This window comes from Neopsephotus bourkii, unplaced genomic scaffold (genome assembly GCF_033783945.1).
Source record: "Neopsephotus bourkii isolate Nb327-2 ecotype Australia unplaced genomic scaffold, CSIRO-AGI_Nbou_v1 NB_1767, whole genome shotgun sequence".
Taxonomy (NCBI): Eukaryota; Metazoa; Chordata; class Aves; order Psittaciformes; family Psittacidae; genus Neopsephotus; species Neopsephotus bourkii.
The window spans coordinates 1769321-1784834 of record NW_026902241.1 but is presented as its reverse complement, the minus strand read 5'-3'; the positions used below and the strand labels follow the sequence as shown (position 1 = coordinate 1784834).

General features: G+C 38.3%; 1 protein-coding gene across 15 annotated transcripts in view; it reads right to left on the bottom strand.

The window, feature by feature from the left end:
- Nucleotides 1–15514, bottom strand: part of SYNE1 (spectrin repeat containing nuclear envelope protein 1) — a 292023-nt gene that overhangs the window by 85053 nt on the left and 191456 nt on the right. For 12 of the 15 annotated variants that reach the window (XM_061378642.1, XM_061378641.1, XM_061378650.1 and 9 more), the window contains 6 exons: nucleotides 14373–14513; nucleotides 8994–9161; nucleotides 8193–8354; nucleotides 6747–6941; nucleotides 3271–3444; nucleotides 1231–1422 (listed from right to left, as the gene is read on the bottom strand). In XM_061378642.1, coding sequence (XP_061234626.1) covers nucleotides 1231–1422; nucleotides 3271–3444; nucleotides 6747–6941; nucleotides 8193–8354; nucleotides 8994–9161; nucleotides 14373–14513 — 1032 coding nt within the window. The remainder of the gene's footprint in view (nucleotides 1–1230; nucleotides 1423–3270; nucleotides 3445–6746; nucleotides 6942–8192; nucleotides 8355–8993; nucleotides 9162–14372; nucleotides 14514–15514) is intronic. The other 3 variants (XM_061378644.1, XM_061378646.1, XM_061378649.1) reach the window with 3 other exon arrangements.

Sequence of the window (15514 nt, the reverse complement as noted above, 5' to 3'; positions counted from 1 at the left end):
GGCATTTAAAAAAAAAAAGTTTAAGTAAATTAAACCACACCACTGTATTCTAAAATGCAGCACATTTTAAAATGCATATTTTAAAATGAATCAAAAAAGGTTGTGATGCCTTTTCATTCACAAGACATCAGAATATACCGTAACACGCCTATATGCTGTCGATAACATTTTTGATTTGCCTAATCATGAGGTTTAATATGCAAGAACAACATTAAAGTTACTTCATCTTAGAGGCAATTGGAATGAATACCTGTTTTTTTCTCTTCCCCTTTATTTTTATTTGTGTGTGTGTGTGCGTGTGTGCGCGTGTGTGTGTGTGTTTGTTGGGGTTTTTTTGGTGAAGCTATGTTAAGTTTTATAGTTATCCAGTTGCTTCGGACTAAAAATAGTTCTTAGCATGTCAAGTGACTTTTCAAGCTAACCTTTCAGTAGACTTTAATCTGCATTACAAGCTAGAAATCTTTGAAGCTTATCATGTTTAATTTGCACAGCAAAGCCCAGAAAAGAAGTAAAAGAAAAGGGGGAAGGGATTCACACCAGGGCAAGCAAATTCAAAACCACTCAGTCACATTACATGGTAGGGTTTCTTGTATGCATTCAGTTCTCCACATGCTAGTTTAACCTAAAGAATGACCAAAAACAACTGTTAAATAAAGCAGACTAATGGTGCTAGGAACAGAAACCTAGGACAAGACTGAGGTTAAATGCATCTTCCTTTTTGTAATACTTTGTTTGGTATAATGATGTCACCAAGTATTAGCCAAATATATATATATATATATATACACATTCAAAATGTTTCTTTATCTTGATGTTGTCTGTTTATTGTGTTGTGCATGTTGTATGGAGGAAAGCATGTATTTAGGATTGTCCTTTTGTTGGGGAAGAGATCCTGCCTCAGAGCAAATGCAATCTAAAGGGAACTGGGAACATGAATAGACTCTATTCAGACAAAGCTAATCATTTAGTTTCTTCACTTCTGTCCTTTCAGTGAAGACAGTGAGGTTAGGATAGTTTCACCACGAAGTGGTACTGGCAACTTAGAAATGATTAACTAAAGTTTGCTAGGCAGTTATTTATTTTGGGGTGTAATTTCATTTACTAACTAAAGATAAATAGCTCAGTCTAAATCAGTAAAATATTTCTGCTCCTTTGCTCAGTTGCATAAAACTGCTATGAAATCCCCCAGCCTCCTGCCCACCGTGAAACCAGCTGAAAAAAGACACTTACCCGAATGTTGATTTGTTTGTCATGGAGCACTCGCTGCAGCTCTAAAAGGCTGCCCTTCAGTGTCCTGAGTTTCACAGCCAGCTGCTCTGCCTCGTCCTTGGTATGAGCCTTCCCCTCCATAAGCAAGTTCTCGTTGTGCACAGACAACTCTGACAAGGCTACCACCTTCTGCTCTATTTCAACCAGCATATTCTGCAGCAGCAAAAACAAAGAACCAAAATCATACATTTCCCAGCACCTGTCACGCTTTCCAGCAAGACGACCTGTGGCCTACCTCACTCGTCACCAAGCTAAGGGCAAGTCAGATTATCATTGCTTTGCCTTCCACTTCCTTTCAGAGTCCTTAGGAATATGCTTGCAAATGTTTGCCTTTGCCATTTCTGTTTGCATCCTTTTTCAAAACAGGAAATTAAAAAGTTATTTGAAACAAAGGATTTGTTGCAGAGAAGATGCTCTTTATTTGCACATTAAAGGTAGGGGTGCCTAAGGTGCTAGACTGATATCCATCATAATTAAAAACAGAGCATGGAGCTAGAGTTACTTTCCTCTTCTTTCATGTACATTCAGTGCAATGCGTCCTACCTCCTCCTTTGCGTTGCTCTGGCTAGGTTGATAAGCTTCTCTTCTCACTATTTGCTCTTTCTGATTGGTGCATGACAGACTTAAGGATTTCTGTATAATCCTCTTTAGTCTAAAGACAGACTTAAAGTGACAAAGCTCTAGCATGTTTATTCGCAAAAGCTACTTCCTTGACATTCCATTAACTGTTTGTGTATTACAGACATAGTGCATATTTTGATCTTCCAAACTCAAAGCTCACACAATTCTTGAGAAAGAAACCTAACCTGACACCAAATGTTTTTGCTTCCATAGCAACCATCTAGTATAAACTTACAAATATTTCACCTGAAAGAATGCATACAAGATAAGATGGGCTAAGTATCTAAGAAGTGGAAACAATACAGAACTTTATATAAAGCTTACTGTATTAAGATGTTAAGAACAAGCAAAAGAACAGCAGTATTAACTTTTCCACAAAGTTAACCTTTTTTGTGTGTGTTTTCTATAAATTATACTAAAAAAAACAAAAACTGCTTTAATTTCACAGGTTTTATTTATATATAACAACAGTTCCTAAGGATGAGTGATGAAAGAACACACAGGACTCAGCTGACTGAAAATTCCAATAATGAAGCTATGTCGGTGGGAATTTAACCTGATGTTGAATTCATTGTACTTACAGGAACTTCCGTTTACACTAAAACAGTAGAGATCCTCAGTTGATAAGAAGCCAGTATCCTTTTATATGAAAGGGTATCTTTTGTCCATCTGTCTCTTGTCTATGTTGCAATTTTAATTATAATGGTCGTATAGTTCTAAACTCTCATTTAAAAATTGAAAACTCCCACTAACTTGAGAAACTGTATGTTACAACTGATCCAAGCCTTGTTAGCAACAGTATCTGCAATGACTAATGCAGCAAAACGTTCTTCCTCTGTTGTTTTGTATTTCGGGCTTATAACATTAACTACCGAGGATTATAGTTTACTTTTGACTATGGCTAGGGATTAGCCCTGAAGAAAACACAACACTGTCACAGGTACTGCTGCTAGCGTGAGTGTATTCTTCAGCTGGAAAAGGAGGAGTAGGAAAGTACAATGCAGGTGTTTGCATGCCTAGCAAGGGAGCTGTTCAACAGCTGTAGCTGTAGTGGAGCAAAAACCACAATTGCAGTGAAGAAAAATGTTCTTGCAGTCCAGATATCTTGGTTTTCTACTGTTCTGTTTGCATGTGCTTTCTAAAGCACTATGCAATCTTCAATAAGGAATTAATAACAGGCTATATTTTACAAATAATTGATGAAGATAACTGATCATATAGGAGGTGCTAAGGAGCTCAGAAAATTCTTCCCATTAATATGCTGGCTCATCCCAATCAATGATTAATTGTCTTAACATTTATGTTCCATATTTGACTTTTCACTCAGATAAAGCTATGTCAATCCTGTCTGTCTAAACATTCCAGGACTGATAATTTTACCTGACAGTCTACCAGCTGTGCTTCCATGTCCATAGGTTCCTCAGGAGCAACCAGAGCACTGTCAAGTGTTGCACGGGTATTTAATAGCCAGTGGTCAAGCTCATCAGCTTCACAGCGGTATCTTTGAAGAGCCTGCTCTTGCCGCTGTTCTTCCAGCTGCTCATTCAGTTTTTCCTAGAGGTACAAATTACATTTCAGTTTATAAAAGAAATACACTACAACATTCACTTAAAAAAAAAAAAAGAAAAAACAACAAAAAAGAAAAAAAAAGCCCCAACCCCCCCACCCTCTCTTCCTTTTATAACTTCTATATATTACTTTTAAGCTATAATAAGCCTTTTCTTTGGTAAGTTGAAAACCTTAACAAAATATTATTGCTTTCAATTGATGAGCATGAGTTTCTGGTGACTGAAATTCTCTTTCAGTTCAGCCACTGTATTACTCTTCTAAAGGTGAAGTCCTTTCTGCCTCCTTTGGATTCCCCCCTACACTGATTCAGTTTGCTCAACTAGCAAACTGTTTTGCTTATGGAAAAAGATGCATGGGGGCATAGCACTAGGAATGGGCTGCAGGGAAAGGAGAGCTGCTTTGCCTTTTGTGGGAGCTGCAGGCTACCTTATTGTCGCTCAAGAGAGGCAGAAGATGGGTACTTCAAGTACCAAGAGAGTACTGGTATGTCTCTGGTGTAACTACTGGGCATAAAAAGAAGTATGAAGAGCTGTCTACCTTGTCTGGCCTCCTGAAGGATCCCTGTGCCACGGGGTGTGGAAGGACATTAAGGTCCAGAGGCTGCTGCAACAGCTTTGCAGCAATGCAAAAGCCCTGGCTCCATCTATCAGCTGGTCTTTCTATTGGACAGACAGGGAGTAATCATCAAGACTTGCTCACCCTTTAATAGTTCCATATGAATTTGAGAACAGGCTGACCAGGTGGGCCCAGTGGGTGGAGATCAGGGGCCCAAAGTCTAGTGAAAGGCCATTAACAACCCTAGCAAGTTTACTGGTGACACAAAATGGGAGAAGTGTCTGATACACCAGATGGATCCCAACAGGCTGAAGAACGGAGCTGACAGGAACCTCATGGAGTTGAACAAAAGGAAGTGCAAAGTCCTGCACCTGAGAAGGAACAACCCCAGGCAGCAGTATATGCTGGAGGTCACGTAGATAGAAAGCAGCTTGGCAGAAAAGGATCCTGGGGTTCTGGGTGGACAGCAACTTGAGAATGAGCCACCAATGGACCCTTGTGGTAAAGAAGGCCAGTGGTGCCCTGGGCTGCACAAAGTGTTGTGCTGTGTCCAGTTCTGGACTCCCAAGAACAAGTGGAATATGGAGCATTAGAGAGAATAGAGAGGATTTCAGGAATAGGAAACAGATAGAATGAGATGGTCAGAGGATACGTAGATGTATTGGATAATGTGGAACCTAAGCATACTGCAAATAGTATGGAACAAGAGAAGATTGCACCGTATCTGGCTAGGATGAGTTAAATTCATTGCAGCGTGTTGAGTGCTGTGGTTTTTGCAACTGTGGCTAAACCTGTCTGATAACAGAAATGTTTTGGCTATTGCTGAACAATGCTTGCACAGAACTAAGGATTTATTTCCAACTGCCCCTCACAAAGGCCAGTGGGCTGGGGAAGGGCAAAAGGTTGAGAGAGGACATAACGTAGCCAGCACAGCTAAACTGAACTGACCAAAAGGATATTCCATATGAGCTCATGCTCAGCAATAAAAGCCCAAGTAAAAGGGTTAGGGCAGAGTGGCCATTTGTGCTTATGGTATTTGTCTTCCCAACCAACAAGATGGTGAGACCCTACTTTCCAGGAAAGTGGCTAAACATCTGCCTGCTGACGGGGAAGTAGTAAATAAGTTCTTCATTTTCCTTTGCTTGCACGCACAGCTTTTCCATACCCTATTAAGCTGTCATTATCTCGATCCATAAATCTTTTTTGTCTGCCTTCTATTTTTAACCCATTCTACAGGAGAGGGGAGTGAAGGTGAGTGCTTGGCTGCTGGCCAGGGTCAACATACCACACTTCTGTGAGGAAATTCAGACGTGCATGTGCAAGACAAATCCCTCACACAAGGACATGTTTGCAGAGCTTTTCTGAATGCTTAATTTAATGGGAAATTAATAATTACATGTTAGAATAATTTAAAGAATAATGATAGTTGTGAAGAGCCTCAAATAACCCAGAGCTGAACAGTTCTCAAGCTCTAGGTATTTATATTAAGTTCAGAGAAAGAACAATATTAGCAATCCACACCCTCAACAGCAACATGTTTTCATTACCTGTTCTACCTGCATTGTTAAATGTACATTCCTGCAGTATCCTGACAGATTTTATCTGTGAAATCAGAGCTATAAAGTGCACAGGTTATATTACTGAATACTGTCTGATTACCATACATATTTGCTATTATAGCAAAGTAACTGTCAGAATTTTAAGAACAGTTGATAGCAGTGTATCTGACTCATGCTTTATCCTGAAATTATTAGTTGGCATCTCCTCCTAAGTACTACCAAGAAGGAAAAACTCAGTGCAATTTTTAAAGAATAACAAAGATATTTTCTCTGGACTTATTCAGGTCACTGTACAGAATTAATGCAGTTGATGCACACTGGGGACTCCCCTGTAACTCAGTGTTGTGGTTTAACCCCAGCCAGCAACTAACCACGGCTTAGTTCCACAGAGTCAGTTCTCACTCAGTCTCTCAGAATCAACTGATGCTGGAAATAACAGCAGTTGCCGTGTTTGTGAATTCACTGCTGCAGTTCTTAGCAGGACAGCAGCAAAGCTGCTCTTCAATGTTCCAAGTAGCCAAACTAATGTAGCCAGCAGTAACATGACTTTATGTTCTCATGTATATAATTCACACAGCAGCATTCATACACACAAAGGACTTTTTAAAAATCACCTTAGTTTTGAAATATTTTTGGTAAAGCTGTTAGACAAAGAAATAAAGGGTTGCATCTTTGATAAAAGTCTGCATACTGATCACTGGTAAGATGAGCACAGACAACAATGAAACACTTTAGAAAAGGTGTTATTTCTTGTTTTAGGCTTCCCCCCTTCTCAGAGAGGTGGCTCCTTAAAATTTTATTGTAGGTAACATGACTTTTGATACCTGCACTTCATTACTTCTCCTGTGGAGAACATGGAATACCAATGGAACCTACTGAGAAAATGTCAATGTGAGTATTACAAACCAAATAAACTATGCATGTATATTATTACATAACTCCTGCAGTGTGTTTCCAAGTTCCTTCTGGTTGCTTACCACCTAGAATTAAGATAAGGGTTTTGTTAAGAAAGAGTGATAGTTTATTAGTGAAAGGAATTGTGACAAATGAGCAGAACTAAATTTACTTTTTCAACTATCATCACTCAGTGGTGACTAAGAACTTCGGCGAAAGTACAGGTCTGCCAAAAGTGGCTCTCAAAATCTGGAACACGACCCACTCCTACAGTCGTACCTCTAATAGTTGTCGTTTTCCTGATGCCTTCATTCGAATTGTGGCCATTCGTTCTGCCAAGACCGTGAGAGTGGATTGCAATGCCAGCTGATCAGCAGCTTCTGCATCCAGTGGTTCTGAAACCAGCTCATGGGCTAATGATGTCTGAAGCTCAGTGATTTCTTCTTGTAACATCAAAATCTCATCCATCAAAGCCTATTTAGAAATGAGACCAGAGGAAGTATTTGCTTCATTTATCAGTGAGAAGAAAGTATCTCAGGAGGCTTAATAAAAAATTCAAGATAGCTGTCCCAGGGGAGCGTAAGGAACACACAGTACAGGAATATATCACTGCTGGTTTGGTAGAGTCTGAGTCCTGCTTTTAGGTGATTAAGCCAGGATCATACATCTGACAACAGAAATGTGCATTTAATTACTTACCTGGAATTTGAAACATATCACCAAAAGGAAGTCTTTTTGAAATATTACACATACAGATCTATTCTTTAAAAAAGTTTTATACAGAATATTCTAGTAGATACAGTAGACATGATGAACAAGTTAGTGAGTGTACGTTTGTGAGAGAGAAACAGGGGCATGAGTTAGCTTCCAGCCTGTAATTTACTAATTCCACAAAGAACATCCTGCAATATATGTAAACATCCAGGGATTAACTCCATGGTGTAAAAGAAGTTACTACCACCATTCTTCTCACATAGATCAGTTTCCAAGATGCCTACAAGAGGATGCTGCATTACCAATACCTTAGAGCAGATACTCTACCTTCATGTCTGACAGTATACACATTGGGTGCACAGGACATAAGACAGTGCTACAAAAGCCAAAAGTTTTCTTTTTCAGGTCATGGAGTTCCTACTGAAATGAAAACTGGCCCTAACACATAGTTTCAAGCTATCAAATAGAAGGCTTATTTGACTACAACTTGGACAGACGTCAAATTGTTTAGCTGACAAAATATTCTCTCATTCAGGATGCCATTTCTCAAGGGGAATGGGAGGGATTTTTTTGTATGCTTTAGATTGCTTTATTCAACAAAGCAAAGATTGTATTTAGATCCATATAACATGCATCAGTATTGGTTATGATCTTAGTAAACTTGGAAACATCATAAAGAGTCCAGTGTATGCTAGCAGCACTGATGCCGAAGAACAGTATCTGTAGGTGGCAGTGAACACCATCTCTGACAAAAGATTTTGCTGAAAATTTTGATTGGACAAACTTACTATTTAGTCTACTTTTTTAAAAGGCTCTTTATTAAAAGAATCCACATTACACCATCTTTATAACAGCAGAAGTCCAGAAAGGCAGTTAACAGAGAAGTTTCATACAACTAATGAATGTTTTTGAGGCATCCAGCTGTGAAGAATGCTGCTTTCTAAAAAAAGGGAACTAAAGATATAGGCGTAATGCATGTCCTCCCTCTATTTGTCACATGTAAATTTTTACCTGATGTTCAGCCATCTGGCTCTCTGGGCTTTTGGCTGGTTCCAGACTCTCATTTAGTTTGGTCTCAATGCTCTCCATTTTTGTGGATATAGACTGGAGTGTGTCCTGATACTTCTGCTGACGTTCAAGAGCTTCATAGAGGGTACGCTGCTTTTCACTGATCTGAAAAGAAATGGAATGTATAAGTTCTGACCTCTGATATAAAATTTACTCTTTCTCCTGCTTCTTATATCCCTAGGCTTACCAGACTAAATCCAAGAACTTGCCACAAGTTTTCAAAAGTATGAATTATAAAGGATTATTTATTTTAGATTTTATGTATTCTAACATGTGGATATGCACTATTTGCTAGATGTATAGTTCTTAATATCCCATAATAGCTAATGTGCCTCTGCAAAGAATTAAAATTTATAGCATGCAATCAAAACCTTGATCATTGTCATAGTTCACTGAATTATTATGCTGCACTACTATGTAAAATGTGTTAAGCTGACTCAGTACGTGCGGAAACTGGATTCTTGGGCCTTTTTTGCCAGCTCATCCAGCATGAGCAGATTTCCCTGTAATCTTAACAATAGTTGCCTTCAAAAATATTGGCCATCAGCCTTAATGACTTAATGGAGATCTATCCAAACGCAGGCTTCCAAACAAAGAACAAAAGTAGAATAACATCACAACTAACAATTCCTGTTTCTGCTTGAAAACCAAGAATTGCTGAGAAGAATATTAAATAAACCAGTTCTTTGCATTTTATTCCTTACAAACTATCTAATTTTTTGAACCCTTCAAATGAAGACTTACCACATTTTTCAGTGTTTCCCAAGAACGCTGCAAATCATCCAATTTGGCACTAGCAGCTGTTTCTAAGCCTGGTTCATAAAACTCCTGGGTGGCTGAAGTGCTGGGTTGAATTTTAGCAGCTTCTGTCTGCAACTGTTCAGCAGATAAGGCTTGGTAATAAGCAATGTCCTACAAGCACGAAGCACATTATGGCACTTTCAAAATGAAAGATACTACGTAACATTCCCTCTGTGTACTGTCCCATTGCATGTCCATTCAAATAAAACCCCCCAAAAGACAAAACCACCAGAAAACCTCTGGGCAACACAGTAAATAAAGAGTAGAACACTGAGTACAGCCTGGAGCTTCACTATGAAGACCACTGTAGATGCATTTTTTTCACGATCATACTAGCTGTCAGACACAGGAGGCATCTATAGACAGACATGGAAAGGCTGGGAATGGAGTGCTATAAGTGGGAGCATTGTTCTAACATCATCGCAACAGACAGCAGGGTATGGCATGGTAGGTGACAAAGAATGTCATTTCAATGAACAGAGAGAAGGCAACAAAAGAACAAAAAGGAGTATGTTGAAGAACTAGTCAACATGTAAGAAAGAGTACAAAACACTAGCTTATAGTAAGCGTTCAAACAAATAGATATTCTTGGCTAACTTACAAAAGATAGTGGGAAAAGAGACTAGAATTGCTATGAGAAAGGGGCAAATGTTCAAACTGCCATTGAAAATTCAGGGTGGAACTGTTTCACAGCAGACATTCCATATTCAGCGCGTAGGGATTCCTTCAACTATTACAGGTGACAATTAAAAAAATATGCAGAAAATTTCAAATTAAGGAAACATGCACAGTATCTATATTTCAGTAAGGAAAGCAGACTTCACAACAAGGATTATTTAAAACAAAACCATGTAGTAAGAGTTACCACCACATCTATTTGGAAGGTGAAAAACACTGCAGCCTTCCTTCTTCTCACTTAGTAGCCTTACTTTGTGAACTATGCCCAGACCATGCAACCCAGCAGCTATTATTCAGTTTTCTCACCAACTTTGCACTTGTAAATGCCCCTAGTTGCTCAAAATCTACTGGAAAGTTTGCTTGGAAAGTCCTCCTCCAATGATTTCAAATTTCTTTGTTCCTGACTTTGTAGGATAGGGATGAAAATTCAGCAGGTTGAGCAACATGACTGAAAGAAAACTAAGTGCCTTTCACCTAGAAGCTTACAAAGCTGTGTCTACCAAACAGACTGCAGACCCTTTACTGTACTGCAAATATAAAAGTGTGTGTATAAATACAAATTCCCAAAGAGTGAAAGGAATTAAATAGAGTTGGTAGCTCTTCTCCAGGGCCCATTACTGGGGCCAGTTTTGTTTAATGTTTGTAGCAAGGTGGGTGTTGGTCTCTTCTCCCAAGTAACAAGTGATAGGACAAGAGGAAATGGCCTCAAGCTGTACCAGGAGACGTTTAGATTGGATACTAGGAAAAGCCTCTTCTCCAATAGATTTGTCAAGCACTGGAACAGGATGCTCAGGGAAATAGTTGAGTCCCCGTCCCTGGACGCATTTAAAACACGTACTTAGAGACATGGTTTAGTGGTGGACTTGGCAGTGCTTGATTATCAGTTGGACTCGATCTTAAAGGTCCTTTCCAACCTAAATGATTTAATGATTCTATTTTATACCTGAAAGGAAAGTGCAAAGAAGACAGAGCTAGGCTTTTTTAAATGTTGCCCAGTGACAGGACAAGGGACTATGGGCACAAACTGAAACACAAGAGGTTCCCTCTGAACATCAGGAAACACTTTTTTACTGTTAAGGGTTACTGACCACTGCGACAGCCTGCCCACAGAAGCTGTGGAGTCTCCATCCTTGGAGATACTCAAAACCCAACTGAATAGAGTCCCAGACAACCTGCTGTATGTGGCCTAGCTTGAGAAAGGGCATTGGAACAGCACAAATCATCCCGTGATTCTGTATAGGTGCATACAAGTTAGGTACTACACAAGACTATATCTGGGGTACTAGATCTCCAAGTATATTTAGGATCCTAACTTGGAGCAGAATCTTTATTTCCCAATGTAATTTCATTATCTTATCTAATACTGTATGCGAACAAAACAAAACAAGCTCTGGAAGAGTACAGGAACAAGGTCACTCCCATCAAACTGTCCAAAAGCGGCAGATGAGGTACTTCTTCCAAGGCAATAATAGAGAACATTGAACGATTTCATGATAAAAGTTATTTCTGATGTCCAGGAGCTAATAAGGAATAGGTAACAACTTAGCACACCACTCGTTACTGCAATTTGAGGATCTTTTACTCTGACCACAAGTGATCTTTCTATGTCACAGTGAAAAATTGCAACAGTGCAGGCAACTTCTCATTTTGCCTTATCAGCAGCTACTTTCCAGCCCTTAGCTAGCCCTCTCTCAAGACCAATACAAAAACTGGGCTTCTGAGACTTCTTAATCATGGTTTCCAGAATAAAAAGCTCGCTTTTATAGAGAAAGAAAAGCAACCCCTTCCCCCATCTTTTCAACTACTTTCTGGAGTATATATGACAGCTTCTTTTTGGCAGAGCTTTCAGATAATGGTAGTGTGAATCCAGATGTTCCTACAAGTAACAGATTTTGTTGCCCCTAAAAGGCCCTAACATATCATGCCCACTTTTGTGAAAATTAGCCAAAGAACAGTACTCAGGCTTTGTTGTTAGGATGTAGGAGAAAAGGGTGTGTTTAGATTTCAAAGGATATTTAACAAGGGCTGTTGCACTCTAGGTGAGTTTTTGTAAGGGAAGGAGAAAGAATGATAACTGTGTACAAGGAGATGAAAAGACATTTAATAGTGACCTGGTCCTGAAGACCTGAATCACAGCATCAGCTGTGGCTTCAAAGGCTTTCTGACACTTCAGCTTTTGCAATTCAATTGTGCTGCATTGCCTATCTGGAAAAAAAAGTTTTTAAAAATGTGCCAAATCTTAATCAGCTATACCTCTGGGTAAAGGTGAGAAGTTTTAACTCCAAAGGCTTCCCATTCAGTACTGTAGCAGATGAAGTGCCTGATTCTGCTATGCATCAAAATAAACTGCACTGAAGGACTGTTATCTGTTGCTGAAGTGTATACTATGAAACTCCTCAGCCTTCTTACAGTTAACATTTTTATTGTTCCCCACCCACCCCATTGTTCTTAGAGGAGTTCCAGTAGAAAACTAACAACATGGGCACCTGCTAACAGGGCTAAATCTGTCATTTTCTTGTATTTATGGTCTTGCTTTACTCTATTTCAATACACAGAACCAGTATTTCCACTAATACACAGTTGGCATTTGTTTTATATTTTCATTACTTGTTAGTAATGTAAGACAGTGCATAGGTGTCTGAATTCAGAATAACCACACTTCACCATTAAGAGACACTAGGAAACCATGATGAAAGGCTGGACAAAGATAGGCATGAATTTAAAAAATAGCCTTAACATCCAACCTTCTCCTCCTTACCTCCTACTTCATGAAATCTTTTAATTTTTTCCAGAGACTAAATTAATGTAATTCTTTACTTTCTAGAGCTCCTGTTCACATGTTTTTTTCTGGTACTCTGCAGTTTCTCTTACTGTGAGAATTTTTTTCTGTTAATGCTGGCTACTTTTTATAACAAAAGATTTTCAAATTAGTTCTGCCAAGTCTCAGTGAATACATGGTATTTTTTAACTTACATTTAAGACCCTAATTAACTAATCTCTATTTTTTTGTGGTTTTTTTCTTTTTTCTTTTTTTTTTTTTTTTAACCAATCTTCTTTCCTGAAGTGTCCCTGGGCATTCATCATGGTCAGCACTGGCACTTTCACAGCTTCTTTAGTTTCAACATCATGTGAGTGAGAACCTAAGCATTTTGTAAGCCACCGCATTTTGGATCATTCTTCCACTTATTTTTTAGTATATTCAGATCATTTCAACACTAACCACACTGAACAAACCTTAATCTGTACGTTTTTTAGATTATAACACCATCAATTTTATCTCTTTCAAAAATACTCTGCTAAATGAAAAACATCACCTTCTTCTTAAATTTTGCCCTAATAAATCATAGGTTCTAAAATCTGCATTTTGATGTCACCTCATGGTGCAACAGCATCTTTGCTAGGTTTTCCTTATTATTTGAGATACTGGAGCTGTTAGCCTGATTTTACATTTTCAGAGAAATGTGAGGAACTGACATTGGCTTCATTTCTTGGGAAGCAAGATGCTCTTGGTTCTTTCATTATTTCACTGATTAACACTGTCTAAGATTTCTGTGCTGAAACATACAACTGTCTTTTTACTGTAAGTAAACTTCACTGGAAATTATCTGATTATATGAAATAACAGAACACTAGAAAAATCCTTCTCATTAATTAAATATCTTTTTTATTTTTCTGTTGGAAGATTTTGTCAGCAGTCTTACTATTTTACCTTAATATTCTTCCTTATGTCTGTCATAAAAATGAATTATTCATATTTAGCAACTTCTGTAGCACATAAGTATCTTTGAAATTAGTGGAAGGAATCAGTGGGTATCTTGCTCAAACCTTTCAAATTCTACTCAGCCATGCAACACAATGCATTCTACCCCTTAAGTCTGTAGTGGTCAGTTTTGGAAGAAGTCGCAACTGAAAAAAACAACCACAAAACCCACAACGTGACTAACTCAGAGAGGTGGTGACTGCCCCTAAGGCTCATCTCTGAACTTCTAAAGCTTAATATTTTTCATGTGCTTTCATGTGCATGATGCTCCATGTGCTAGGTTCATTGCTTATTAGAAATGCCAGGCCCCTCAGTTTTGATTTAACTTCAGTGGTTTTGCTGATCTGCCACTTAAAATAGACTGTCACAGAAAGCAAGGAATGAACAATACATGAATAAAAAAAAAAAGAAACAAACCAGGAAAGTTAATACTTTAAGTGGTATTAAGATATCAGTGTGTGACTTCAATGTTACAATGCCACTGATACAGTAAGATAGCTATATGGACATAATGCAATGTTTTATTATGTGGAGTACAAAATTGCATTTCTTCTCAGGATGCAAGATTCCATTAAGTACTACTGACAAATTAAAAGTAAGGTTATAAATAAAAAACTGTAGTCACATGCAAGAGCTTTGTCAATTAAAACATATTTTTAAAAACAGCAAATAGCTTTAACACCAGGTTTACACATTTTAAACTCAGAAGTCAGTATATGCATCCATTTTGAATTAGAACCTGAAGGTTCAATTAGGTTAGAGGTTAAGCCTCAGCTCCTTGGAGCTGTAGGTAAATATTATTTCAGAAGATTAAATAAACCACCTGTGGAATGGAACCATGCATGTCTGAGATTAAAGCTGAATGAATGCCAAGAGGGAGGTACCTGGTTAACAGAAGCATCTGTATTAGCCACAGGTGAAGGAGAGCGACAGGCAGGTGGAGAAGAAATCTCACTGTTGGTTCCCTCCTCCCCAGATTCCTCAGTGACAGGGGAGAGCAGCGTGTGACAGCGACCAGCAGTCATCTGCCACAGGAAAAGCAACCCCAGAGCACAGGAAGAAAATCAGTTACCTCAACTTATGTTTGACTTAGACTGAGATAAACCCCCCCAAAAAAAAACAAACAAAAAAAAACCCAACACATGGCCAGAATTACCATGTCATTATTTGGTCATACTTCATGCTCTTAATTTACCAGTTTAAAAATCTTGTTGAATTAACAGTATCATTTACTTGTCAGACTTCAGTATAAATATGCTCTCCTCTACCCTCACGAATTTAAAAGAAATTGTATAGCAAACAACTCAATAATAGTAAATTACGGTTTGGCTGTATGTCTTCTAATACAATCACTGCTGCATATGGAAATACTGTGGAGAGCTACAGAATAATGTAGCATTGGCCACAGTATCCATGCCTGATTAGAACAAGGAATAGACTTGGAATATAAAATACACACAGTCCAGTAGCAACATACTATTCTTGCTCCCCCAATGCTGTTATACAATGAAAAATCCTGAAATCAGCACTCTATTTTCACTCAGATAAAAATCTCAATACCATCAGCAGTACATTTGTAATGAGATCCAGTTAGAAACAAACAAAAGCAGAGTAATTTAAACATGAGGCCTATGGCAGTACTTGGCCAGCTTTTATTTCCAACACTATCACCTGAAAATATAGCAGCATATTGTAAATTATCAAATCAACATTTTAAGATAAGAGCTTTAAAAATACAGTGTGCAAAACCTATCCACTGCAACGTTATGAAATAATATTTAATCTGATTTCATCTCATTCCTGCAATTCAGTACTTTTTCAGTGTTTGCTCTTACATGCTTACAGCTACAAAAAAGCACTGAATTTGCATCTTCTTACAGAAAACTTCCACTGGTATATGTCTGTTAAATAATTTCACCCTTTATGAAGAAGTCTTGAAAACCCACATAAAGCAAACTACAGGAAGGGGAAGCTGCAACTTGTTTGGTTTGCCACACTTCCAGCCATTTCAAAAGCAAAATGTATA